The following is a 15,138-nucleotide window of genomic DNA, read 5'->3' as shown; positions in this document are numbered from 1 at the left end:
AGAAGAACTGCTAAATGTATATACTGAAATAGTGGCAGCAATATTTTTTCATCTTAAAGCGTCTAAAAATTATTATTGACAACATACAACGTCTTGTAAGGTTTGCTTTGACAGAAAGGAAGTTTGTTTCAAGCAATAAATACTATTTTCTTTATCGCCTCTTTACTCATAATTTTGAGTACTTTTAGTATTGAGTACTTAAATACTTTGTACGGTAAGTATTTAAGTACTTAAAGTGCTTTTGTACTTCAAGCACTTAAGTAACGAGTACTTTGCGTATCTAGTCCTTTTGAGATTTTTAGTAGGCTGCTTACCATCTGGGCTTGTTTGAAGCCCTTTTTTACTAGATTGTCCCCTTGAATCGTTACTACTAGATTCAATGGCTGATAAGCCGTTAGGTCTTCCACTCCCTACAGCGGATCCACTTCCTATAGGTTGTACTGACTTATCCCCCGTTGAGCTCCCCTCAGTTTCCTTGTTTTGAGTTCCAGGTAAAGCAGGAAAATCTTCATTGGACATTGTAAATTCATTTTGTTCGCCACTAGGGTTCTTCATCACACCAACTACAAAATAATAAGAACAGTTAGACAGACAAAAAGAAGAAAAAAGGCATATTAATGGAGATATTTCAGCATAAAAAATTGTAAGGAAATGTCATAAACATTGAGAAATCAGCTGAATTAGCCATTTTACCATTATTATGATTTAGTAAATATAAATTATTTACAATATAAATAGTGTCGGTAGAAAAAAAACGTTTATGGGAAACCCATTTATTTGTATATGTTACCGTGAATGCCCTCAAATAGGTGAATGTCCAAAATACCTTTTTTTTCTCCTTGGATTTAGTCAGCATTGCCAGTCAACCTTTTCAATTTAATGCAAGTTTCGATGATGACAGGTTAGGTCAGATTAGATTAGGTTTGATTAGGTGAGGTTAGGCCGGTAATCCATTTCAGATATATAGAACCAAAATTAACCTAACTTATCCTAACCTTACATAAACTAACATGATCTAACCTAACCTAACTTTAACTTTTACCAACATAGCTTACATAAGACTGAAAAAGCTGACTCGCAAAGTTATTGAATTCAAACAGTGAAAAAGGAATTTCGGACACTCACCCGCGAATGTCGACATTAACCAGATTTCGAACATTCACGGTAACATATATATTAAGAGACCAAAGATGTAAAACCAAATATATGCTATGTGGTCAGGCGAGATAAAATATATAGAATATAGTCTCTATTCATGGGTCATTGTTTCGAGCCTTGACAATTGAACATTTTACAAAGTTTTACGTTGGATCATTATACAAATTTTTTTTTTTTTTATATATCCTTTTATGCACTTTCGTAGATACAGAATAAGATTAAAAGGGACCTGGGGATCTTTTCTCTTTGAAAAATGAACTTTTTTAAAGTTGTAGTTCGGTAAGCTCAGTCTATTTTGTCTCATGGCTAGAGGATCAGCTTGAAACTTCTAGAGAAAATTTGTGGATGGTGGCGGCAAGGAGGGGGGGGGGTATAAAGGGCGACTTCGTTTTCTGTTGAGGGAAGGGAGCAATTTTTCTCCGATCCTCACAAAAGTATAGGCTCCAAGTTGTTTCCTTTTTAATGTCTGTCGTCCGATATACTCTTCGGTTAAACGAGCCGATAATTGGTATTCAATAATCACCACTGTTTTAATACGTTTTTCTCATGCTTGATATCTTCCTATATAACCTAGGCGTTGTCTTCAATTTTGATAGTTTTTGTTTTTTGTTAATCGATTGTATAAGGTAAATGAAAACTGTAAGGAGGAATCTCTCCGAATCCACCACAGGTCCAAATTTAGTATTTTTTGCAGGTAATTAAAAAAAAAAAGAAAAAAAAAGAGAACTACTTCGGCCTTGAAATAAAAAAAAAAAACTCTCCCAGGTGGATCCTAATTAATCAGCAAAATCAAAGAAAATTGATTAGAAAAAATACGATCGAATTATATTTATTTGTAAATTATAAGTGTGGCAAGAGAATACTTGTTTAAAGAACAGCAAGGAAAATAAAGATAAATAATGCACCGAGCAAGATTTTTTTTTTCAATAAATTTTATGTTTCACAGAAGATCTCCTTTATATGCAAAGGAACAACTAGGGCACTTAGTCTCACTCCCCATCAAGTTTAACAAAGATTCAACCGCCTTCTGTTAGGTGTCTTGATAACGAGAATTTAGAAAGCCCCTCTCCCTTCCTTTAAAAATAGGTATAAAAGTTTTTTAAGGGAAAGATATTGTTCTCATTCCAAAAAGTAAACTATACAACTACTACTACAACTAAAAACTCACTACAGCACTAAGCGACACGAGGTCAACACACGTACACATGCTTCTCCTCCACCCCAATCTATTCAAAACCTCCCTCATTATAACCTCCCAAGAAGTCCAACTTTCCTATAAATCTTTCCTTATGACATCCTCCCACCCCATTGGGGGACGACCTGCTTTCCGTTTGGCCCTAGATGGTTGGAAAGGACGATCTTTGGTAATCTGTCATCCTTCATCCGCAGAACGTCTCCTAACCATCTCAACCTTTCTCTCATAATAGCCATAGAAACCGAGATTGAACCCCATTTTTCATAGCCAACCGTTCAAAATACGGCAAATCAGACGGATGTCCAAAAGAATCGGTCGGCAATTTCTATGGAAAACCACTAATAAATCCTTCTCCCTCTTTCGAAGCGCCGACCCTTTGGACCTGTACCTGACCAGTGTCATCATTATAGCTTGCAATATTCTACCCTTGGTTTATAGACTTGTCTTCTTGTTCATAGACTTGTCTTCCGAACTGTCATTCAATTGCAAAAAAAAAAAAAAAAAACATCCTGGGCCTTGGCTGTTCTACTTTTAGCATCTTCATTGCACCCATTGTCTTTACTAATAGTACTATCCATGTAAATGAAGCTGTCCACTTAATCGATATTTCCCGTTGCCCAAAATAACCTCTTAGTCTTCGCTTGTTTACAGATTTAACGAATTAGTCTTCTTAACTTTAATTTCCGAATCTATTCTTGCACCATGAAGTGGCAAACCTGGAAAAATTCATTCATTTTGCTAACATTTTCATCTAGGAGGCAGAAACCATCAGCATAACCTAGTTCTAACTTTTTCTAAAGTCTAGGAGAGTTGTGCTCATTAGAACCCTACTTAAGTCCTGATTGAATGCGAAACCAGCTAAAAACTTTATTTCCTACCTTAATATATTAATCACTAATCATTTTAAAGTATTTATTTGGTATGCCACACAAAAATAGGACCTTCGCTAAAGCTCTTATATCGATTGAATCAAACATTTTCTCATAATCTATGAAAGTGAGGGCTAAAGAGGTCTGATGACTCGGGCACTTCTAAAATACTAATCTAGGAGTGAAAATTTGATTGACTCATCCTCTCCCATTCATAAAAGCGCACTGTTCTTCTCTTAAACCTTTACCTACGCCATATCTAAATCTAAAAATTATCATCATACTAAGTAATTTGCTTCCATCAGAAGCCAAGCTAATTCGTCTACCATTACCACACTCCATCTTATCACCTTTCTTATAGACGGTTTTAATTAGAGCTTCCCTAAAATCACCAGCTACTTTCCCTTTTTTAAAATATTTTTATAATCTTCAATAATTTACCTCTATTTTCACAACTACCATATTTAAAGTTCTAGTTTCCCACACTGTCAAGATCTGAGACCTTATGATCTTTTAATCCTTTTAGTACTGTCGCTAATTCTTCTTCACAAAATGAATCTTTCTTCACATCCAAAGTTAGTCCAGATTGACTACTCCCTTTCAATTTATTAACATACCAGTACAATATTTTAAAAAATCATGCCGTCTGGCTGAATCTTCCGAACCTTCAGTCATTTTATCCATGATCTCCTTAATTCATAGGTCAGTGCTTTCTCCCCCTTCCATGCATCCCTCTTATTTTCATATGATCTACCACTCAAATATTTCTCGCTCAAGCCCCACCTGCGCTCTACTAAACTTAAAGCATTTTCACTAATATTCCTGGCTGAGGTTCTAACTTTCCCCCTTAAGATACCATGTGACTTCACAAACTTTTTTAAATTCTTAAAATTGTTCCAAAATCTTCTACATCGTCAATTTTAGGCTCTCCAATTTAGTATTCAACTGTTCCAGGAAAAGTTTTCTCGAATTATCATCCTAACGTCTACCAACGTGATAAACTCCTGGAAGATAGTCATCCTTCCTAAATTTCAGCTTGCCAAAACTGACATTAGTCTTTACTCGGGAGCCACAAAATATCGATCTAAGTGGATATCCTTTTTCAGAGAATTAAATAGCAAGACTCTAAGTTTAGTGCTTAAACTTCTAGGAATCGGGAGGCAGAGTTATGCCTCAAAAATGTTGCACAAATCGAAGTAAAATACACGAGCTCCAAGTGGTGATGCTTACAATCAACTTTCTTTCTTGTACTGCTTTCTTATCCATTTGTATTGTTGCATGAGTTTTTTAAGCATCTTTTAAACCCAAATGTCCTTTACTAGCTCCTTTACTCTCCTTTAAGTGTCCATTACTAGTTCTTTTCTTGAACTTGTTTGTTATCAGACATCAATAATGGTAGCAAAAAGCTTTCATTTCTTTAAAAACTTACCTTCTAATTTTTCTTCTCTACGTTTCATAATTTGTTCTTTGGAATTACAGTAAGGAGTATAACTTAGTAAGCGCAGACGTGTTAGACGGTTGAACTAAACAAACAATAACTAATGTGATTTTTCAATCTTTTCATATCTAATACTTCAGTACTGATCTTTCGACATTTGTCCTGTCAAAAGTGACATTGATTTTTACTCAGTAGCAACAAAATATCGAAAGTGGATATTAATTTCATACAATTCGTAGTAACGAACTGTAAGTAAGGAGCGACTCAGGCCGATAGGAACCGAAACTTCAAAAAAGGAGTTTTGTAAGAAATAATGCACAAAAAAAGTTGACTTTTTAAGCTGCTGCTTCCAAATATACAAAATTCATTGGGCTTTAATGTTACTAATCGATAGCTACATGCCTGAAAATATGATCTTAATAATAATCAAACCATTAGGTCCAACATATTAGAGAACTCTATTTTCGAGATTTCAGGCTCGTATCCGAAATAGTGAGGAATTTTTTCCCCCAAAAGAATTTTTCCCCCATTTAGCTCACTCAGTTGAGTACCTATTAATATCCTAATGGTATAACGTCATTATATGCTAACGTTATCATAGGTATAAAACAATTCTATAAAACAATGGTTCAGTGTTCAGTTCTATACGTAAACGTTACATTGTTCAGTTCTATATGTAAAACAAAACATTCCGTTTTTTTTAAGATCAAGAATGGTAACTAATATTTCAATTAATCTTAAGGCTAAAAGTTTTTACTATAGGATACAACACAAAAAACAATATGCCTGGGTCATATCCAGATATAGCATAACGTTAAATATGATAAAACATTCTTAACTAACAGTTACTACAGTGCTGCGTCTAAGGGCTCTCCTCGGGAGAAGGAAGATTGCAGTTCAAGTCACTCTGTAATAACGATACAGTAGTAGCTTCTTCATTGCACGATCCGTCGGTGTATATTCGTGTAGATTGCCATTTTGAGCCAAAGCCTTTTCAAATTCAGCCTGAAGTGTCTCTGGGTTTGATCTCTTTATATATATATATATATATATATATATATATATATATATATATATATATATATATATATATATATATATATATATATATATATATATAATCTAAAAAAACTTTTTGCTATTATGATCGAATAAGCGATAATTTGAGTTAATTGATTTAATTAATGATAGTTTTTACTTGTCAATAGTTAACATTATAGATTGTTAGTGAAGATTTTTTGGTGTACGTTGACAGTTTTGCATTGCTTTAGAAATATTTATTTCGAAATCAATTGTAATAGAAAGAAATCAATAAGCTTTTTACCAATCAATATATCAATTACAATAGGGAAATATAAGAGAAAATGGGTCACTAAAAAAATTCTTCTGAATAGGTACGAATATTAATTACATTTTTCTCAAAGATTGTACTTTGTTGTAGTACTATAGCTTTTATCCAAGCGGTACAAGGAAAAATAGTACAAGGAGCCCGACGACATTTCAAGCTTTCGGAAGGTAAGTTTGTTGTATTTTCTCTTGTCAAAACATCGTTTTGTTTATTAAAATACAGATTTGGTCAAAAATTGCATTTTATTTTAATATTAAGTTTTATTGCTTACAAAAAGCACGCATATACAAAAATTCTGTTTCAAATGAGGCCTTAAAGACCTCCCAGTGATGTTTCTGTGCCCACTAGCGGCGACGAAAAAAAGGAAAAAAAGAAGAAAAGGAGACGTGTCACTAAGTCTCACCCTTTCGAAAAATTTATTTCACTTCTTGTCCGAGAAGGGGGACTATCATTCTCTTAAATAAAGATTCCAGCTATGATGTTCCATTCCTGCAGTTTTGATTTCGATCCAACACCATTTACGAGGGCTTTCAGGCTATTTTACGAAATTCCTGTAAATTTGTCTTCACGATAAACTTTTACCATTTAAGGCTAATACGAAAAAATAGTTACCATTCCCGAATCAACTTCAAATAGTGATTCTTCCTCACTGAAAGTTTTTTTTTAAACCTATTTTTAAAGTTTCAATTACCTCCATTACCCTTAATCTAAACTTCAATATCATGTCTTAATTGATCAAACAATTCGTGGTAACGAACTGTAAGTAAGGAGCGACCCGGCTCAATAGTAACCGAAACTCTATAAAATGGAATTTTGATACCAATAGGTACATAAAAAAAATCAGATTTTTATGCTAATTTCAAATATACAATTTTCATCAAGTTTAGTCTTACCCATCGAAAGTTATGCGCCTGAGAAAATTTTCCGTATTTCGAAAAAAAGGGGAAATAACCCATAAAAGTCATAGAACTTTAATAAAAATCACACCATCAGATTCAGCGTATCAGAGAACACTACTATAGAAGTTTCAAGCTTCCATCGGCAAAAATGTGGAATTTTGTATTTTTTGCCAGAAGAAAGATCGCGAATGCGTGTTTATTTTTATTCTTTTTTTTCCAGGGGTGATCGTATCAATCCAGTACTCCTAGAGTTGAGTGAGAGGGCTCATTCGAACGCAAATTAAAAGTTCTAGTGCCCTTTTTAAGTGACCGAAAAAATTGAGGGGCAACTTGACCCCTCCCATGCTCATTTTTTTCCCCAAGTCACCCAATCAAAATTTCGAGATAGCCATTTTGTTCAGCATTATCGAAAATCTAATAAATATGTCTTTGAGGATGACTTAATCCCCCACAGTTCCTGGGGGAAGGGCTTACAAGTTTCAAACTTTGCCCATTGTTTGCATATAGTATTGGTTAATTGGAAGTATATAGACGTTTTCAGGAGGGATTTTTTTCTGGTGGGGGAGTCAGAGAAGGGGGTACGGGTGAGGATCTTTCCATTGAGGATGTTTCCTTGAGGGAAAGGAAATTTCTAGGAAGGGGCGCCGGATTTCCCAGCATTATTTAAAAAACGATGAGAAATTAAATGAAAAAAACAAGTTTTTTCAACTGACAGAAAGGAGCAACTTTATAACTTAAAACGAACAGAATTAATTACGTACATGAAGGGGTTCACCCCCAAGTCAATACCTCGCTCTTCACGCTAATGTTTTTTTAGTACTTTCAAAAGAGCTATCTATTCTAATTAAGCGGCTTTGTGAGTCAGGGGTTAGTGATTCGAACAAAATTCGAACTTTAGCGTAAAGAGCGAGGTATTGACGAGGGGGCGAACTACCTAATATACGTAATAAAAACTTACGAATATAGAAGTTCATTACGTAAGTTAATTCGTAAGTTACGTCAGAACAAAATTTCGAGAAAGCCATTTAGCCAAAAAAAGTAAAAATTAATATGCAAATTTCGTCTTAATTATTCATGAACGGTGACCCAAATTCAAAGCTGCATTAATTCAAAAACGTTCAGAAATTAAATAAATAAAAGGTTTTTTAACTGAAAGTAAGGAGCGACATTAAAATTTAAAACTTACAGAAATTATTCCGTATATGAAAGGGGCTGTCCCTTCCTCAACGTCTCGCTCTTGACGCTAAAGTTTGACTCTGTCTCATAAGTATATTTTTTTAAACAATAAAAAACTACAGTGTAAAGAGCGAGGCGTCGAGGAGGGGACAGCCCCTTTCATATACGGAATAATTTCTGTAAGTTTTAAGCGTTAATGTCGCTCCTTACTTTCAGTTAAAAAAAATTTTTTTTTTTTTATTTAATATCTCACAGCAATGGGTGGCTGGCTTTTGTAAAATTAGCACCACAGTTCCTAGTATGAGGATTATGTAGATCACCAAAAATAGAGTTCAGACAAACAATTAAGCTTTTTCAGTAATTAGGACAAATTATAATCTTAAATAATGAAACAAAATGTTTTTATTTTATTTAGTATATTTAAGAAGATAAACGAGGAGACGAAAAACTTAATCGTCCCGTAATTGTATGGGATAATTATTCACAATACGTCTTAGACACAACAGATTCAACAGTATTTTTATGTAAACAGTTGCCACAGCACAATGGTGAAAGGACTCTCCTTGTACTAAAAAGGAATCGAGTTCATCCTATTCTGTGGTAACGATGGCAACTGTATTCATACGGTACGAGACCAACTGCAAGTCTTTACTCTCTTCTTTCTTAATTAAATCAAGACAATTTTAATTTCATTATTTTTTTCCTCGCATCTTTTACATGATACCCTCTAATAAAAACTTTCCGCGGCTTACCCCCCCCCCCCCCAAAAAAATACAAATGCACGTCCTGGTAGTCTCATTTCCTTTCAACATATATAATATCAGGTTTAGGTTCGTTTACTGCAAACAATGTATAACAAATAAAATATTCGCAAATGTCTGGCAAAGGCGAGCTAGTTATGCAAAGAAATAAAAACAAAACTAAATAAAACACATAAATAAACCACATCAACCAAAATGAAAGACTTGAAAAAGAAAAATAAGAAAAGGGAAGTTAATTTACCAATCACAAAAAGCATCCGTCCGACTAAACATAACACATTTAAAACAACCCAAATAACAACAGGACAAAGAGTGGTCTCAAGACCCAAGAAAGACCGAGGAAAAAGTGTACATATAATGCTTAAAAAAAATCAGTAATTATCCAAAAGTTAACAGAAGAATCAAAATCAAAGACTGATTTGTAATGGTTCCATCCAACAACCAAACTATTTCGTAGAGAAACATGGGACCTCTCTGAAACAAGCAACGACTGGAGCAGTTGGTGTCGGTACAAGCTATGGTGGGAAGATGGTGCACCAATTAAGAACAAACCAGACAAACAACAAACAACGTATAGTATTAAAGCAAAATACAATTTTTGACAAAACCGCATCTTCGCACACTACAAGATATAAACATTAAAAACAAGAAGAACAATAGGGAATTCTTTTCGTAAGACAGTGGATTTCTTTTTTTTTTTTTGAATGAATATTTCGGCCTTATGTCCAAGGGCCATCCTCAGCAAAACATAAATATAGCAAAGAAGGAACATAAATAAAGACTTACAACAACATATTCGTATGTTGCAGAGGGTGTCGAGTCTACGTTTCAGTCACTGCAAGATTTCAGTTTCCTGTGTGTGATATACATGTACATAAAAATACAGGAATCAACACAGGAGCGAAAATAGCAATAAACAATTTAAGCAACAATGTGTATGATTGATATTCCTAAAATAAATCATGATTGCAGCCGTTTACAAAGTTCCATCTAAAAAAACGCAAGGCATTTTCCAGTGAGTAAAAGACAGAGATCCTGCAGAGCACTGCTGGTACGCTTCAATTGCTGCTGGCGACATTCCAAACGCCGAGTTGACGTTTCAAGTGCTGAAACAGTTTCAGTTTCCTCTGTGTAATATACACATACATAAAAACTACAGGAGTCAACATTGGAGCGAAAATAGCAATAAATAATTGAGCAGCAATTTGTATGATATATATTTCTAAAATATATCATGGTAGCCGCAGTTTATTTTTTTCAGAGACGAAAGAAATCCAGAGGAAAGGATAAGAAAAAGAAAAAGAGAAAACAAAAGGTTATAAGGTAAAAAGAAGGATCAATTATACCACCGTCAAAGCCTATTGCAACTAATGTAAACATTAATATTGAAACAAAGAAACAAGGAATGAACGCAAGATCAAACAAGGGAGCAAAACAGGAAGAAACCAACTAGAAGTAAAGAAATAGAGTAGTTTTGACACAACATTAACTGTATTTAACTAGCTTGTACATAGAGAGAAATTTAGTGATGTTTGTCTTCATTTTTTTTTTTTCAAATTAAAAAACAGCTCTGTAAGTGCAAACAACAAACACCGCTACTCGTGATAATGGCGAAATGAAAAGCATGACCCTGTTAGAGCAGTACGCTGTTGCTATGAGTCAATTCAAAAGCCCCCCGACCTACCACTCTTTTTAGCTGGAACCTATTAAAGAGTGAACCATATTTTAAATAATTGATGTGGTGCCAAAAAAAAATGAAGTTTTCGCCAAAATATGCATCTTTTTATAGTACTGGCACCTTCGCTTCTTAAAAAGGCCAGTATATTTTTCAATCTGTTTTGTCCCTGTATATGATCCAGTGTTCGTTCCTTTGCTTTTTTTCTCCTTTGTAGCTTTGTTCTGGTGTTCTTATGTTTTTCCTGTTGTTGCTCCTATGTTCGTTCCCTTTTTTTAGTTTCAATATACTTTGACAGTACTATAATGGCAAAACAACAGTTAACTGATTTGTCATGACAATTATAATTGAGAGTTCAGTCAAAACTGTATATTCTTATCTCAAATTTGCGTTACAGAGCTTGCTCCTGTGTTCGTTCTTGTGTTACTTCTGTGTTCCTTGTTCCGTGTTCAGTCCTATGATGGTGCCGGTCTTTGCACCTGTTTTCAAACCTGTATTCTTTTGCTCCTTCATTCCTATATCTTTTCCTATTTGTTCCTGTGTTCGTCCCTGCACTCCTTCCCTCCTGTATTGCTTCGTTCCCGTTCCATGATCCTATTTACGTTCCTGGTCTTTATTCCTGTTTTTAATGCATGTACTCCTTCCTGTGGATCACTCCTGTGCGATTACGACTGGTCATCTTTTCAACTGTTAACTGTTTTGTCATGAAAATTATAATTGATAGTTCATTTATATTGTTTATTATTATCCCAAGTTTTTGTTACGTTGTTTCTTCCTATGCTCGTTCTTGTCTTTGCTTCTGTATTCAGTCCTATGACGGTGCCGGTCTCTGTAGCTGTGTTCATACCCGAGTTCATCCTTCCTGTGATCACTTAAAAAAAACTGTATGTTTGCAATGCATACTTCACACTTGTCCTTTTTTGTATGATTTCAAGTGGTCCGGGAACTGCCCAGATCTCAGTTCATAAAATACAGTGTTTATTTCAGTGTTCTTTCTTGTGTCCGTGTATTGTCTTTGCTCCTTCGTTCCCCCGCTGCTTTGTTTGATCCTATTTTCATTCCTTTACTTCCTCCTCCCTGGGTTGTTTCATTCTCATGCTCCACTGTTTTCTCTGTTTTTGTTCCTTTATTTGATTTAATGTAGTTCAACATTAGTGGATAAACTCCTAAATGAATTTCAGCTATACTCTACAATCATATCTATATCATTCTTTTGGTTAATGCTGTTATCAGATTCATTGACATTCAAACGGTTTTTAATTTTAAATGGTGCTACTTTCTTCATGAATATAATGCCTACATTTCACGTTAAATTTATTCTTATTTAGTTATTAGTTTTTTTTACCATCAAGCAATATAAGATCTGTCAAGAAATATGAATTAAAGCATATAATTTGTCCCGAACCTTTACCCCTACAACAAAGGCGATATTTATTACCGTAGTTGGACCTTCCAGGGAGTCCTCCTCCACCAATTCCTTCTTGACCTCTATTTGTTAATGAAGGGAACTCAGAGGGGTCTAACGTTGGAGGTAGTTCAATTCCATAGGCACCATGTAAACTCCCCATTAGTCCTTGTGTTTGTCCAAAGCCTCGAGAACTGAGACCCAGGCTATGTGATTGGGGGCTTTGACTAGCTCTAAAATATGAAAGATTTCACTCTTAGAATAATGTCTACATTTTCACTGCCAAATAAAATAATTAATACAAGTCTTTTGGAGACAGTGACCCATCTAAACCATTTACAGATAGATAGATAGATGGATAGATAATTTCATTGCCCACTCGAAAAACGGTAAAAGACCACAAATAGAGTAAAGAAATAGACACAGAGAAGATTACACAAACAAAAAAAAAACAACAGGAATGGACGAAAACTTAGACACTATACATGCACTTTGACTTACGTGTCTTAGGTCTCCTGTCAGGCGGTGCTTGGTACAGAGAGTAACGTCTGCCTTCCCCATCCACTTCGGTCCATTGCGAGCGTTTGTGCTTGGCTCGGTCTGATGTTTGCCAACGTCAGGAACTCGCGACAGGCTGTCGGACCATCGTTCCTTTGGTCGGCCAAGTGCAGGGGCATTCAAAGTAAGAATCCAAATCATCGTAAGGATGTTCAGCTGCTTCGGTAGAAAACTGAGACTGCTTGGTGAGCAGCAGCAGCTTCTCGTTACTCACGAACTCAAACCACCGTAGACCTCCAATCCTTCTCAGACTCTTCGACTCGAATACATCGATGGCCTTTAGGGTTACGCCTGATGCATGCCATGAGTCTGCTACGTAAAGCATCACAGAACCGATGAGGGTGTTGAACGACTGACATTCAGTTTTCGTCAAAGGTGACAGTTCGACCTGCCCATGGCAAAAGATACTTTGGATATTCTTGCTTACAGCTCGGGGAGAAGCGAGCCATTTGAAGAAATTGTGGAGCCCAGGTAGGTAAACCTTTGGACAACTTCAATGCCAGTTGTTCTAACCAGGCGAATTGAATATTGACAGCAGAAGAATACAGGTCTATCGCAATAATTTTCGTTTATTCCAGTTTATGTGCAGTCCCACTTTATGGTCTATAAAGTGGTCTATATACTTATCGGTCTATCACCATAATTTTCGTTTATTCCAGTTTATGTGCAGTCCCACTTTTGCGGCATTTTCTCGTAGGATTCGAAGCGCTCCCAGCAACTGACCCACGGAGTCCGCTAGGATGGCCAAGTCGTCAGCAAAATCCACATCTGAGATGACACGAACTCCAAACTTGATCCCAAAGCTGAGACGTTGAGTCGTCTTTGTTATAACTTGGTCTATGAGGATACTTAAGAGTTCTGATGCCACTGCACATCCTTGACACACTCTTGTCGCGATTTGGAAGAACATGTTGCACCGGCTGTTGACTTGAACAGAGCTCTCTGTTCCATGGTGTAGAGCTTTGAAGTCTGCAGTATTTCTCAGGGAGGCCAGTCAAATCTAGAACTCGCTAAATAGCTTCTCGGTCCACTGAGTCGAACGCAGCACGGAAGTCAACGAAGACAACGTGGTCAGAACAACGTAGTTTTTCTATTATCCGTCGAATTGTGACAACCTGCTCGATAGTTAAACTACCCGACATAAACGCGACTTGCACCGGTCGCCAAATCCTACGAATAATATTCCCACACCGATTCAGCAGGACCATTGAGAAAAGTTTTCCGGGGACTTACAGCAGAGTTATATCATGATATTCGAGCAGTCACTTCTAGAGCCTTTCCTCTTCCATAAGGAAGTAATGAAACCCTTCCGCCAATTTTCGGGGATTACCTCAGTTTGCCAGATTACGAAGACCGAGGCTGAGACTATAATTTGGAGGACAGACGAGCTGGTATTGTTTAGGAGCGAGCAGAGGTCGTCCTCCCACTGCTCAAGACAAGAGCCTTCATCAGAAAGAATTGTCCCATCCCTGGATAAGACAGGTCTCAACGTGAGAATTTCATTTTCTGTGAGATCTCGGAGATGCTTGAGCAGGCTACCTATGTATTTGTTTTTCTGCTAGCTCAACTTCATTCGCTTTCCTGACAACAAACTGACTTCGGTCCCGGTGAATGAGTCTGTTCCGTAATCCATTAACGCTTCGATAACTGGCCATGTCCCCAAAGAGTCATGCCCTCTGGCTTTGCTCTATGGCCTGCAGCATTTCATTAGTTAGCCACGATTTCTTCAGAAAAATTATCTTGCCAAGCACCAGTTGTACTGCATCGCTCGTCCGCAATTTAAAATACTCCCAGGTGCCTTCGCTGCTGCTAAGTGTACCAAGGAGCTCAAAGCGATTAGATACCTCGATACTATACTTCAGGCAACTATTAGACTCCTCAAGTTTCCCAATATCTGCAGTGATTGCCCTTCTTTCTAATCTTTGTGCTTGGACGCGAAGCTGGACTTTGGCACACAAAATCCTGTGATCTGCATTTCCGAGCTCTGCTGATCTGTAAGTTGTACAGTTCTTTGGCAAGGATTTTTAGCGTTTAGAGATAATAACATAGTCAATCATCTTCTTTGTGTAATTGTCATTACTTTACCACGTGTACTGGTGGATAATTTGCGTTGAAAGTAGGTGTTTGTGATAACAAGGTCACTGGATCAGCACAGTTCAAGTAGGCAAAGGCCATTATTGTTAAGCGGGCCGGGGGATAAAGGATCAATTGTGCCACGGCATGGGCGCCCATAAGCTGAATTCCAGGGGGGGGCAAACTTCGTCTAATTGCTACTTTTAATGCTATATAATAGAAATCTCAGAACAAAAATATAAAAATAAGGCAGCATCATTCAGCCAGGGGGGGCAAGAGCCCCCTCCTGCCCCCCCATATGGGCGCCCATGTGCCACGGCAAACACCCATATCATCACGCACTATCGGGTTGAAGTCACCGAGAAGAATAGTTATATCTTGGAGGGACACTTCCAAGAGACATCTGGTAAAAGCAGAGTAGAGCCCTTCCTTGGTTGTATCGTCGGAATCGTTGGTCGGGGCATAGCATCCGACGATGGTCATCCTACCATGCCTGTGTCCAAAGCAGGCCTTCATTAGTCTGTCTGATATGTTTCGTGCAAGAGTAATGCCTTTCGTAAGAGAATATTTACAGCAAGGCCAA

The 15,138-nt window shown here is 36.7% G+C and overlaps 1 protein-coding gene across 1 annotated transcript in view; it reads right to left on the bottom strand.

Moving 5' to 3' along the window:
* Nucleotides 1-15,138, bottom strand: part of Rga (CCR4-NOT transcription complex subunit regena) — a 77,033-nt gene that overhangs the window by 23,994 nt on the left and 37,901 nt on the right. The window contains exons 3-4 of the mRNA XM_089102820.1: nucleotides 11,958-12,157; nucleotides 315-563 (exon numbers count right to left, since the gene is read on the bottom strand). Coding sequence (XP_088958946.1) covers nucleotides 315-563; nucleotides 11,958-12,157 — 449 coding nt within the window. The remainder of the gene's footprint in view (nucleotides 1-314; nucleotides 564-11,957; nucleotides 12,158-15,138) is intronic.

This window comes from Artemia sp. Qi Xiang Cuo, chromosome 16, assembly GCF_049724085.1.
Source record: "Artemia sp. Qi Xiang Cuo chromosome 16, ASM4972408v1, whole genome shotgun sequence".
Lineage (NCBI taxonomy): Eukaryota > Metazoa > Arthropoda > Branchiopoda > Anostraca > Artemiidae > Artemia > Artemia sp. Qi Xiang Cuo.
This window is presented reverse-complemented; position numbering and strand designations above follow the sequence as displayed.